The 13327-nt window shown below is 46.0% G+C and overlaps 1 protein-coding gene across 4 annotated transcripts in view; it reads right to left on the bottom strand.

The window, feature by feature from the left end:
• CIPC (CLOCK interacting pacemaker) overlaps window positions 1-10693 on the bottom strand; it is an 18060-nt gene extending 7367 nt beyond the window's left edge. Inside the window, exons 1-3 of one of the 4 annotated variants that reach the window (XM_007106974.4) lie at window positions 10400-10693; window positions 4864-5051; window positions 332-501 (exon numbers count right to left, since the gene is read on the bottom strand). In XM_007106974.4, coding sequence (XP_007107036.1) covers window positions 332-501; window positions 4864-4999 — 306 coding nt within the window. In that variant the 5' untranslated portion in view covers window positions 5000-5051; window positions 10400-10693. Of the gene's footprint in view, window positions 1-331; window positions 502-4728; window positions 4824-4863; window positions 5052-5391; window positions 5407-10169; window positions 10248-10399 lie in introns of those variants that run through there. The other 3 variants (XM_055088643.1, XM_055088642.1, XM_055088644.1) reach the window with 3 other exon arrangements.
• Between the last annotated feature and the right edge of the window lie 2634 nt (window positions 10694-13327).

Here is a 13327-nt window from a genome sequence, read left to right as displayed (position 1 = left end):
CAGGCTCAGCGGCCATGGCTCAAGGGCCCAGCTGCTCCGCGGCACGTGGGATCCTCCTGGATCGGGGCACGAACCCACGTCCCCTGCATCGGCAGGCGGGCTCCCAACCACTGCGCCACCAGGGAAGCCCGTGATGACTCTTATATTCCTTTTTCGAACACTGTCAGTAGTTGAAAGGACACATCCTATTCCCAGCACAGAAGCACGTGTCGGTGTGGTGCCGGTGGTCTGCTTCTCACATCTCTCCTCGGCAGAGAGGGAGAAGCTCTGTGCACAGGAAGCTCAGAAACTCTAGTGTGCAAAGAAGTTACGAGAGCTTGGTCCTCCTCACCTGTTTGACCAGCACGTTCTTCATGACGACCATGGGAGCCAGTGTTGGAAATGCACCGCTCGCAGGCTTGGCGCCCGGCCTTGGCCTGTCTTCTCGGCTCCAGCCTAAGGCGCTCAGCATGTCCTCAGACTCCATCTGCTCTGCCGAGCTCAGGCATTCAGAGCTCCCATCTGGTGGGCAGAAAAATGGTCAGTTCACTCAGGCTCTTAACCAGTCCTCCTGGGGAGCCATGGACCCCTTGAAACGGAATGGAACATTTGTGATATGTGTTTTTGTGAATTTTTCTGAGGAGTAGGTCTTTAACTTTCACTGGATTCTCAATGGGAGCCATAACTTTTCCTCCCACCCAAAAGATTGAAATCACTGCCCTAGGACAACTGACTTCCCTTCTAACTCTATTACAGACAAAAGCCTGCATCCATTTGGGTTCATGAGAAAGTAACCATCACCAGTCTACAGGAGAAGTGGGTAAAGCCTTCAAAGTTAGCTCATTACTTTTAAGAATCTGTTGTTGAAAGGGAAGAGGAGTGTGCGTGTGACTTGGGGCAAGATTAATAAGACCTTTAGAAGCTCTGGGCACAGAGCTTCTACAAGACGTAACAATAATAGCAAAACCAAAATAATGACAAAAACAAAACCAGGGCTTCCCTGGTGGCGCAGTGGTTGAGAGTCCGCCTGCCGATGCAGGGTACACGGGTTCGTGCCCCGGTCCAGGAAGATCCCACATGCCGCGGAGCAGCTGGGCCCGTGAGCCATGGCCGCTGAGCCTGCGCGTCCGGAGCCTGTGCTCCGCAAAGGGAGAGGCCACAACAGTGAGAGGCCCGCGTACCGCAAAAAAAAAAAAAAAAAAAAAAAAACCAACCTATAAAACCTCAAGACTTACCTCCACGCTGAAATTAAAATAGCTTCCTCCTAAGTTTCTAATTGTAAAATTCGGGATAAGTTCATCAAGATGAGGTTCACAATGTGTTTTTCTTTGTTTTCCTCCTCCACCCAGTTAAGCACCTCCTTTGTTAGTGTCCTAAATGCATGCTGAGTGTGCCCACTGGGGGTTCTGCACAGTGGGTGATGGAAAGATACTCTCTGCCACAAAGAAAAGAAGGCTGCTCTACATGAAATCCATACAGAAAGGGCTTAATTAGCTCCCTGCTGGAGTAAACCAAGAGACTGCAGTAACCCTGCCAGTGAGGAGTCTGGGAATACCCTAAATGCTCATCAAGAATCTCAGAGTCGTCTGGATGAGGCAGGACTGGAATGTGACTATAATTTAGAAGAGAGCAACTGTCAACACTTGCATTTTATCAGGTTCTCCAAAGATGCTTTTTAGAAACTACTGGTGTTGGGGTCTTCCCCTCACTCTACTGAATTGATTTATCTGGTGTCCAGGCACATGTTATTTTCACAAAGCACTACAGGTAATCCAAATGTGCACCTCTAATTAAGAACTATTAGGCCAGAAACAAAGGACTTCAGAAGAAAAGTGCACACCTTGTACATGTATCTTGGTTTCTAAATGCCATTCTGCACAAAAAGGAAACCAGGGCTCCTTGGAGAAATGGCTGATATCTTTGGCAGGGAAGGTGCAAGATGAGCCTGGACATCTTATTGTCCCAGAAAGCAAGGAAGTGCTCCAACACAAATGGGGACATGTCAAAGACACAGGCGCCACCTAGAAGGGACTCACACTGACCAAATGTGGGACAATTTGAGTATCAAAAAGAATAATGATAATGGATTGACAAACAAAATCACAAAAAAATTCTGTGAATCCACAGTGATGCTCAAAAAAGGGGGCAGAGGAGAGAAGTACTTCTTTAGAGAAGACTGTCAGCTAATAAAATGTACAAGGAATGACAGAATTAGATCACCATTTTCAAACCACAAATGTTGTAATTGGTTCAGCCAAGGATCAATGGATGCTAAAATCACTAGTCAAGAGTTTGTTGGGGAACAAGATAGTCACACAATCTCAAAGTATCATCCCATAAACTGCTCATTAATTACAAAGAGAAAAGAGTACTTTTGCAATAAAGAAATCTGGTATACACCTACTCCTTTAATCAGAGTGTCACCAAGAATAAGACATACTTAGGAGTAACCTAAGTTATGTTGTGTTGCAATGAGAAGGATATAACATCAGAAATTTAGTTTTCTATTATAAAAATGTTTAGCCTATTTCTGATAATGGGGAAGCTACCAGAGAAATCCAGTGTGAAACATTCTACAGAACAACAGGCCTAACTCCTTTAAAGATGACGATGTCCCAAAAAAAAGAACGGGAAGACGAGGGAGCTGGTCTAGACTAAGTAAGATTTAAAAGACAGGGACAGGGCTTCCCTGGTGGCACAGTGGTTAAAAATCCACCTGCCAAGGCAGGGGACACTGGTTCAAGCCCTGGTCCGGGAAGATCCCACATGCCACGGAGCAACTAAGCCCGTGTGCCACAACTACTAAGCCTGTGCTCTAGAGCCCGCGAGCCACAACTACTGAGCCCACGTGCCACAACTACTGAAGCCCATGCGCCTAGAGCCTGTGCTCCACAACAACAGAAGCCACCGCAGTGAGAAGCTCACGCACCACAACGAAGAGTAGCCCCAGCTCATCGCAACTAAAGAAAGCCAGAGCAGCAAAGACCCAACGCAGCCAAAAATTAAATCAATAAATAAATTTTAAAAGTTAAAAAAAAAAGACAGGGACAATTAAATGAAATGCACAGCCTTCATCTGGGTTCTGGACCCAAAACAAACAAATATGCAAAAAGACTAACAATTATAAAGGCCACTATTGGGACAATGGGAAAAATCTCAATATGGACTGCAGCTAATTAATAATTGCAAATTACATCACATCCCAAGGTAACTGGAACGATAACTCAGGCAGTGACGAAACCACTGGCACCTGGCCCTGATGTGGCTGAAGGTATTCACTAGGGCCACTTTCTGGAGCATAGTGAATTTGAGTATTTTTGATACTGCCTTACGTCTGAACAGCACAATACTTCTTAAGGCACTTCTGCATAGAGAAAAGGAAACTTTCAGAAAAACTATCCAGACTTTGGGACATGCTACAGAACAGCTGGTCTGACAGAACTGATGTTATTGGAAGAAGTACCAAAATGGCCACAGTATTGAGAATAACAGAGGGGTGGGATTATGGTTAATGTTTGTTTTCTTCTTTGCATGTACCTAAATTTCTAAGCTTCTACCATGAGCATGTATTACCTTCATGATATGAAAAACAGACAAAAAACAAACACGATATTAAAAGAAAGAAAAAAAAAAAAAAAAAAAAAGACACTAGGCCTGCAAAGTTTCCCAAACCTGTCTGATCACAGGAATCACCAGAGACACTTGTAAAAATATAAAACTCACATTCCAGGTCCTCCCCCAGACCCTCAATATCACAGTCTCAGAAGAGGGGTCTGGTGATCAGTATTTTTAACAAATGCCTCAGATGAGCCTTATGATGAGGCAAGCTTGGGAAACAATGCTAAAAGATTGAGAAGAAAAACCCAAAGGGCTATAAACCTGCCCTCCCTTCCCTGAACTGTCCTTATTCTAATCCCTAGGACGGTGCTCTGTTCCTCTGAGCAACAGTCTATTTATAATTTGGCTTCCCGTGCAGCATACCTACAGGGAGAAAATACACCAATCTAAGGATGACAGAGTTCTAGTTTTCCTAACAGCTGCATTTCTCACTATAAATTAATAAATCAACACAGTGGCTTGGTAAGTCTCTGTGGGCTGGATAATATAAATCTTTCTCCAGGAGGAGGCTCCACTCTCAGGATGCTAACCCAGCCAGAATCCCCTGGCATCACCCCTCTGCATCCCCTGGGCCAAAATGTTGACACTAGAGCCATATTTAAGCCACTACTCTCAGACCATAAAAAAGCCTCGGCACAAAATTAAAAGATTTACTGGGTATGCAACTAGTCCTTTCAGATAAAGTTTAAGACAAACCAATAAGGAAAACTGTCTTGCTTTCTTGTCTCTAACAGATACTCAAGTTTGGAATTGGGCCAGGAGGCTCATAGTCCAAATACAAAAGGCACAAATACTGGCAGGGATGGGTTAGGGGGGGAAATGTTTTTAAACACAGCAAATACTTTCTCAGCAAAAAAGTTATCTTAACAAATTATATACTACTTTTAATTTGTTATACGTGGTGAGAACATGCAGGTTTTTTTCCCTGCAATGTAACTATTCCTATGAAAAAGGAGGTAAGACAATAGAATTATGAGTATTTAAATATATTTTTCCAGTAACCACTTGCCACAGTTGGAAATATAAGATTTAAAGTTGAGAGTCTAAATTGAAAAAAGATGTCAAATCATTCCTTCAGAACTAACCCCACTGTGACTGGGACAGTACCCCACCATATGGCAACAGAATTACCATTTGAAGAGATCAGAAAAGTATTTCTCCTGTGGGTGGAATCTTCCCATCCTTATCACACAAATGAGTTTTTACAGAGGACGTTTTTCAGGCAAATCATTCATTACAATGTAGAAATGATAAGGTATTTTTAACCTGAAAATCCAGAGTCCTTATCTGACTCAGCAGCTGCCATGCCGAGTTGACGAGACACTTTTTTCATCTCTGGGCCTTTGCTTAGTTTGGCTGAGAGCCTTCTAGAGCCCTCTCTGGATGGGTTCTTCCTCTCCATGTTTTACTGGGCTGGAAGTGCATTCATCAGTACTCTTTTCATCTGGACTGCCCTGTGAAAAACAATTACATAAGAAGTCATTGCCTGAAGAGCTGAGACAGGTGAGGCAAATGGTGAGAAAACTAAGGGCAAAGAACACCCGCCACGCCCACTTGCTCTGTATGCACTTTCTCAGCGGTCTCAGCTGACAAAGGCTACAAGTTTACTCAACAGTAGAATGGTTTCCACCCAAAAGGAGGTTCACTGTCCTCTCACTGCCCTCTAATTCCATTACAAATGCAAAGCACACAAACCACATTCTCAGTGGAAGCTTTGTAAACTGCTAACAAAGGCACATTTGATTAGGCTTTCTGGAATGCTCCCTGAGGGAGGAAAGCAGAGGGGATGCCCACCTCGGACCAGGCTTGCTTCCCAGGATACATCTGCAGGCCCCGGACTTTCTGCCACCTCCCAGAGTGTAGTTTCTCAAATTAACTTTCCACTTCTTTGGATGAGGTAGTGAACAGAGTAAAAACAACTCCTTATATATGCATGCTACATTTTGGCTTAAAAAGCACTTCTATGCACACATAAGACCATATGTAATAGTGCTTTGATTCCACAAACGCCCATAACATTATTGCTGTTAAGGTTCTTTCCTTGAGCCTCGCAATGTCCTCCTCAGTTGCTATCCCACTTTACAGAGGAGGAAGTTGAGGCTCAGATAAGTTACATTCAGTCATTTAAAAATATTTATTGGACTTCCCTGGTGGTGCAGTGGTTAAGAATCCGCCTGCCAATGCAGGAGACACGGGTTCAAGCCCTGGTCCAGGAAGATCCCACAAGACGCACCGCAACTAAGCCCGTGCGCGCCACAACTACTGAGCCTGCGCTCTAGAGCCCGTCAGCCACAACTACTGAGCCCGTGCACCACAACTACTGAGCCCATGCACCACAACTACTGAAGCCCATGCGCCTAGAGCCTGTGCGCCTAGAGCCCGTGCTCCGCAACAAGAGAAGCCACGATAATGAGAAGCCCGCGCACTGCGACGAAGAGTAGCCCCCGCTCGTCACAACTAGAGAAAGCCCACACGCAGCAACAAAGACCCAATGCAGCCAAAAATAAATAAATAAATAATTTAAAATAAATAAATAAATAAAATATTTATCGAGTGCCTGCTATGAACCAGGCATCGTGCGAGGAATGGGGGTATAGAGTGAATCAAACAGACCTGGTCGCCCACTTCCTGGAAAGAAGCCTAGATTTGATCCAGTGACACACAGCTAGACCAAAGTAGATCCAGAACTAGGCTAACAGTGCAAAGTATGAGAGCAGCGAGCCCTTCAAGATATTTTAACAAGGCCCTCTGAATCGCCAAGGGATGCCAGCTGTAAGGATACTGCAGGGATAAAGAGAATAGGGGACCAACAGGGAAAACAATAATAATAATGGAACTGCAAAGTGCTATAGTCTGAATGTTTGTGTCCCCCCAAAATTCATATATGAAATCCTGACCCCCAAAGATGATGGTATTAGGAGGTGGGGCTTAAGTCATGAGGGCTTCACCTCATGGGATTAGAGCTTTACAAGAGGCTCCAGAGAGGTTCCTAGCGCCTTCCACCACAGTCAGTGAGAAGTCTATGACCTGAAAGAGGGCCTTCCCTGGACCACGCTGGCACCCTGAGCTTGGACTTTCAACCTCTAGAACTGTGAGAAATAAATTTCTGTGGTTTATAAGCTACCCAGTCTGCGGTATTTTGTTATGACAGCCCAAATGGACTAAGATAGTAGGTTTAAGCAACACCCAGTGGCATTTTTATTCACAATCCATTCTCGACTCCATCCATTTGTCCTTCTGAGTAGAGAGAAACATGGCCCCCTGCCAAACAGCACTGTATCTGAAATACCCTGAAAACGCCGAGTGTGAACATTTCTGCTAATACAGGATCTAGTGAAGAACATTAACTACTCCAGAAGCAGAGGAGGGATTCAACATAAAATTAAATAGAAGACAAGGAGGTTTACAGGCATCCCTGAGAAACCCTCTTGCTCATACTTCTGCTGTATGCAAAAGAGGAACGCACACTGATCAGAATTTTAAACTCAATTGCAAGTAAAAATTATTTTGTACCATATCTAACTCATTTAAGGGGACTGGCTTCCCCATTCAATCCATGTCAACCAAGCACTCTTTGACAGAGCACGTTTAGTACTACGTGCATGAAAGATAAACAATGGCACGGTCACATCTTGCATGGCACTATGCAAAAGCACATCTCCCTACTGGACAGCTATGAAGTTTGACAGCATGGACAATCCAGTTTAAAAAGCAGAATAAAATGTAAAACTATATCTAATTAAATCAGGATCCTTTTGTATGAAACCCAACAAATGTACATAGTTTCATTTTCCTGAAATAATACTGTCTGAAAGTGAATAGAGGGCTTTTTCAAAAACAGAAGCAGACATCGGTGGTGGATGGGCAATTGGACTTAATTCAAGTGTGACCCTACTATTGACTTAGATTAGGAAGATAGCTCATGTTAGTTGCAACTAATTAAGACCTTGACAAAGTTTCCCATTATCTTACGAAATGGATTATTTCACAGGCATTTTAGATAAAGCACTCCAACTTCTACAATCCTTGTGACAAGACAACGAACAAGGTCTTGCTACTGTTATTAAAGTGTAGTCAACGGAGCTACAGAAAATACACAGGAATTTATCTGGCTCATGTGAGAATAGGACAATATTGGTTGTGGAATCAAAATGCTGAAACGTTGACGTTAAAAGGAGAACAGATGCTAAAATTTTACATCCTGGGGAATTGGTGGCAATTGGAAATAAAGAATGCATAATCTACTTTAGAATAGTAAACTGACTGCTTTGGATGTGGAAGCCTCTGTCCTAAGTAAAGTTCTCTTCAAGCAGCAGATAGTCTTAGTGTCCCAGGGAAGTTCAAGTGGGAAAGAGAATGAAGGGCTACATGCCATCTTGGCCTACTCTCCCTGAGAGAGGCACTTCCCTCCTGGGAGTGAGGCTGAGGACGTCAATTAGCCAGTGAACAACAGACCCATTCATACACAGCACCAGACGAGGCCCTCGACAAGACAGAGGCAGAGTGATGGCATTTACTACTGCTGCTCTCAAACCCAGGGCCACACCAATGGCGAAGTTTGAAAACCTCAAGAAGAATTTTTTTTGCCTCTTCAGTATTATTTTACAATAAAGTTAGATGGTCATAAGCTGACCAGGGGTTGAAAATGGGTTACCAAGCTCATACCCACTGTGCCATCTCTGCTTCCTGGCACAAACTGGAAACCACTACGACTGCCTTACAAACATCTCAGATCCTCACGAGCCTAACTCTGCATTAGGACTCCAAGTTAAGCTTGGATTGACCCTAAATGGGCCTCTTACAAGTGCACATGTAACACACTGTCCAAAAGGCTCCCACAGAGGACAATATATACTAAAACTCACAATGGAAAGTGAATCAATAAATCTAGAGGTTTACGTAAATAGGTATAAGATAAAATTCTAACAAGTGCTCCACAGCACTTGGTTCTTCTATTTATGCACTTCTTACATTACAGTCTAATTACCTGTTCGTCTCTTTAACCTCATGGGTTGTCTTTTCATCTTTGCAACCTCAGCGCCCAACAATTAATGTGTGAGGTACTCACAGAATAATAAATTCCAACAACTCTTCTGTCGTGCTGAGTCTTGCTGACAGCCCTAGCATCTTAGCTGTCACCAAAATACCTGAACAGCTTGAAGGTCAACAGTCTGCATTTCCAAACACCATGGTCACCTCACATCCAGGTCTGGTCTCCCGCAGGAAACAGGTGTCTCATCCACCCCTTATTCTAAGCTGAAACCTCAGGGGTAAATCCAGCAACCACGTTAGAGGTTGGTCTAATCCACAAACAATCTCTATGGAAATTTAGGCCTACGATAAAAAGGAGACCCAAGGTGTACAAGGGAAGGATCTGAAATGCTGCTCACAGATCTCTCCTTTTATAGATACTTGGCAACTTTCCTGAGAGCTCAAGTTCTTTTTAAAATGTGTCATGTGTTTAACAGGCATGCATGGACAGAGGTATGAGGTGAAAGCCCAAGCAGAGGCTTAAATACAGTAAAGCGACAAGGCCATAGAAAATTAAGACCTTACCACCCAGAAAGCCATGAGTAATTGCTGGAATTATAAATACATTACCAGGAATTATAAATACATTACTAGGTTTTCTCTGAAGTCATTTTCTCCTGGTCTGCATATTTGGAGATACCATTCTGGGGGAATGTCTGTGGATTTTTTAACAAAGGAGGAAAAGAACCTCATCTACCTAAATCTCTAATATTCATCTTCCCCTTCACATCCATTTCCATGCTCCAGCTTGGCTGTAAATTCATGTCAAAGATCCTGAACATACAATGTCCTCTGTTTGGAACCTGGTATGGCTCACTCCACTCTCCTCTTTCAAAGAGGAGATAAGATTAGAGAACTTCCTCAAATCCCCTGCTTGGAGAAGGGTTCACAGTTAACAGTGCCCACCCACCCCCCATTCACACCAGCCCACGATGCATCTGTGCCAGACAGCAGGAGCGCCCTCCAGGCATCCACCAGCCTGCCAGCTCAGCAGGGCAGAACTGGGCAGACCCTAGGACTGTGCTGTGACTGGCATACCACCAGCCTCCCAGGGCAAACGCCCAGGCAACGCTTACTGCCAGGACTTGGGCAATAACAGGGAGCCTGGCTGCGGCCTGTGCCCTGGGCCTGGATCAGAGGTCCTCTGAACCCGCCCACACTAACCACTAACTCCTTACTTGGCAATGCCCACCTTCTCTCCCACCTCCCCACCCCCTGGCACCACGCCTGGCAAGCTGGTCACCCAGGGGAAAGAACCAGCCAAGTGGGTGACAGCAAGTCTGAAAAAGACAGCACACCTGTGCCCCGGGCCCAGAACAGAGCACTACCCCTCATCCCCAAACGGGAGGCCCAGGACCCTCACAGGGTTACCAGCCCCCGCGCTCACTCGCCTGCTCATTCCCTGCCCCTCTGCTCACAGCACGGCGGGCCTCCAGGCGCTCCCCCGCCAGGATGCCCAGCCGGCTGTTGCCCCCAGGGCTAGACCAGGGCTCACCCGCCCTAACAGTCTTACCCCAATTGCTCCCCACACACCTCCTCACCCGCGATCTCCTCTGCCACGCAGTCCTGACCCTCGCAGCAAAACCGACCAACTAAATGGGGGAGGAACGCATCACCCCCTACTCCCATCATTTGGCCCTCTGTCCCCCGAAAGTCCCGGCTCTGCCTCTTGCCTACCTTGCTTCCCTTCTTCTCTCCCCTACTCCCACTTCCTTCTCCCACGCTCTCCGCCCAAACCCTCCCCCTTCACCCTCAGCCCTCCTTCTCTCACCTAGGACTGGGGTCGCCGCTCCGCGACCGGACGACCCGCGAGTAGAGTGGCGCATGCGCGAGCCCGGCCCCGCGGCTCCATGACAACCCCGTCGTCGTCGGGTCTCAAGCTATCCCCCAGTCCTCCCGCCCATTTCTCCTCCCCGCAGCCTCCGCGACGGCTTTCGCCAGCCACGTGACACGGCTCGGATGACCCGGCACCACCGAGACTGCTCGCTGTCCTCCTAGAAGGGCCCTTGGCAGCGCCCGCTGTTTAGTCTCCGCCGGAAGACGACGTCGCCACGCCTCTCAGGGAGGCGGGGGCGTCCTTAAGAGGTCGGCGCGCTCTCCGCGGAAGGTGGGCGTCTCTATGGTTGGTTCTCCAGGGCCAGCCGCCATTTTGTACGGGGATCTTGAGCAAAGAGCTGCTGGGGGGCGTGGTTCAGAGGCGGGGTCCGGAGAAGCCGGGGGTGGGCCGGCTTCTAGCGGACAAGGCAGGAGGAGTGATTCTCCCGGGGGCGTGGGTGGAAGTCGGTCGGGGGAAACAGCTGTCTTGGTTGGTACACCGGCACGCCGTTAGGGTTGGGGACCGGGACAGGCCACGCTGACTTGCACGCGAGCTCGTGCGGAGGAGGCCGGTGTGGGAGGGGAGGCTGGCAGCCTCGCCTTGTCTCGGCCCGAAGGAGGCTTGCCCGGACCGCCCGGCGCGCTGATCACTTTGTTGCCACGCCTGTTGCAGCGGTTGGTTTGCGTCCCCTACCATCCCTCCAGACGGTGCTTCACGAGGCAGGGACGCAATCAGTATTTCTTGTGGGATGATTTCATGTCATTTGATGTATGACTCACTTTGTCCTGTGCGACTGACCGAGATGTTGAGTTTCACATGGATCCTGTTTCTCACGCCAGTTCTTGAAATGTCACAACGAACCCACTAAAGAAAAAAAGGGGTTGGGATCATTTAAAGTTCTGATGCGTTGAATCAGTGAAGGTTACTTCTTAGGTTAGAAAAATTCCTTCACAGGTGAAAAAGAGGACACGGGTGAATGTAAAGATTGCTCACCGGTAGAGGCAAGTTCTAGAGCTGACGTGTCCAGTAGGTTAGCCACTAGTCACTAGGAGGTATTGAAACTGATTAAAATTAAATAAGATGAAAAGTGGGTTTCTTATTCACCCTGTCCGCATTTCAAGTCCTCAGTAACCACATGTAGCTAATGGCTACTTTATTGGTACAGCACATTGCCAGCATCACAGAGAATTACATTGGATCTAGGTGGTGGGGCAGGGGAAACTCTCCCTATGTTGGTAATTCAAGCCTTGCTAAGTGCTGCTAGGTCATAAGTAATCACATTAGTCCTCCAGACACAGATAATGCTAATGCATTACCAGGCATGCATGTATTTATTAGCATAAGCTCTAACGACAAATAATAATTGAATGCCTGCAGCATGTAAGGCTTTTGTTTAGGGGATGGAGGGAGTGAAAACTATAGTTAACAACTGTCTAGTAATTTAAGAGCCAGGCAGCTTTACATGCATTCTCTTATGATGCCTGTACAAATTAATGAGGTCGCTGTTATTAACGTCTCCATTTTATAGATGAGGGCACTGACGTTTATGACCATGATGACAAAACTACTAAGCCCTGGATCTTTTTGAGGCAGAATAAAACAGTTTTTGCCCTCAAATACCTTAGAATCCGATATGGGAAAAAGACATGTTCTAATAAATAGTATGAGAGAGAATGTGATAAATGTCAGAGGAGTCTGAACAAAATCGAGTTAATAAAATCAAGGGAGTGAAAAATAACCTTCTGCTTGTTTTCTGTTTGTTGTTGAAAGAGAAAGAGACCAGGAAGTAAAACTGTAAGAAGGACAGGTAAAAGTAGGATATCCGGTAATGGAAGCCGGTGAGAGCAGAATGCATACCAGCCAAAAGAGAATAAATGAAATAAGCAAAGGCATGAGGATTATTTTAATCCCCCCAAAGTGCAAATAAGTCAAACTTCCCTGATTTTAGCTATCTTATGACCAGACGGCCATGCTGTATCAGTAAGTTGAACTTCAAAGACAAATGCCGTAGTGGGACCAAATGAATCAGACTAATTTACTGATAGGCGTAATTTTAATTGAGCTACTGTACGGTCCTACGTAATTAGATACATAGAATCAGCAATTCATGAAAATGGGTAATGAATCTTTTTATAGAGCCAAACGAATGTAAAAATTTTTCTTTCTTTGCTAATTTACCAGGGTTTGTAAATCAGCATCTCTGTTGATAGTTTCCTATCAGAGTGCTGCGAGTTCTTTCAATCTTTGCTGTCACACTCTTGTTTAGGCTAAGGTTTCCGTGGCGGAGAGTGGTTTTCCAAGCACCATTGCTTCTTGCTGTAGAACCCTTTCCTTTTTGAGTCCTCACTACCAGTTGTGGTTCAAGACTCATTTTGCCACCACCGCTGCCAGCAGGGGGAGACCTGCTCCTTTAAATGCTACAGTTAGGGAATTGCAAGTAGGCTTCTTTTCCTTTCTGCCCTCACGGAGTGTCACAGACTGGAGGTCAGAAACTGCACCTCTGCCCAGCCTACTTCATTAAGTTCTTCGCGGCCCTGTCCATGTGACGATTTGAGTTTTCAGTCCTGCATAGGATGCCACAAAGAGTTAACCCTATGCTGTTTTATTTGAAGATATTTTCAAGTATCCAATCTAGTATATGATTTACAATATTTATAAATAATTCTTTACTACTTATTTTAACATTTAGAGTTGAATTTAAAATTAAAGTTATGGGCTTCCCTGGTGGCGCAGTGGTTGAGAGTCCGCCTGCCGATGCAGGGAACACGGGTTCGTGCCCCGGTCCGGGAAGATCCCACGTGCTGCGGAGCGGCTGGGCCCGTGAGCCATGGCCGCTGAGCCTGCGCGTCCGGAGCCTGCGCTCCGCAACGGGAGAGGCCACAA

The sequence above is a fragment of the Physeter macrocephalus genome, chromosome 11, assembly GCF_002837175.3.
Source record: "Physeter macrocephalus isolate SW-GA chromosome 11, ASM283717v5, whole genome shotgun sequence".
Lineage (NCBI taxonomy): Eukaryota > Metazoa > Chordata > Mammalia > Artiodactyla > Physeteridae > Physeter > Physeter macrocephalus.
The sequence above is the reverse complement of the archived record's forward strand: the minus strand, read 5'-3'. Positions and strand labels throughout refer to the sequence as shown.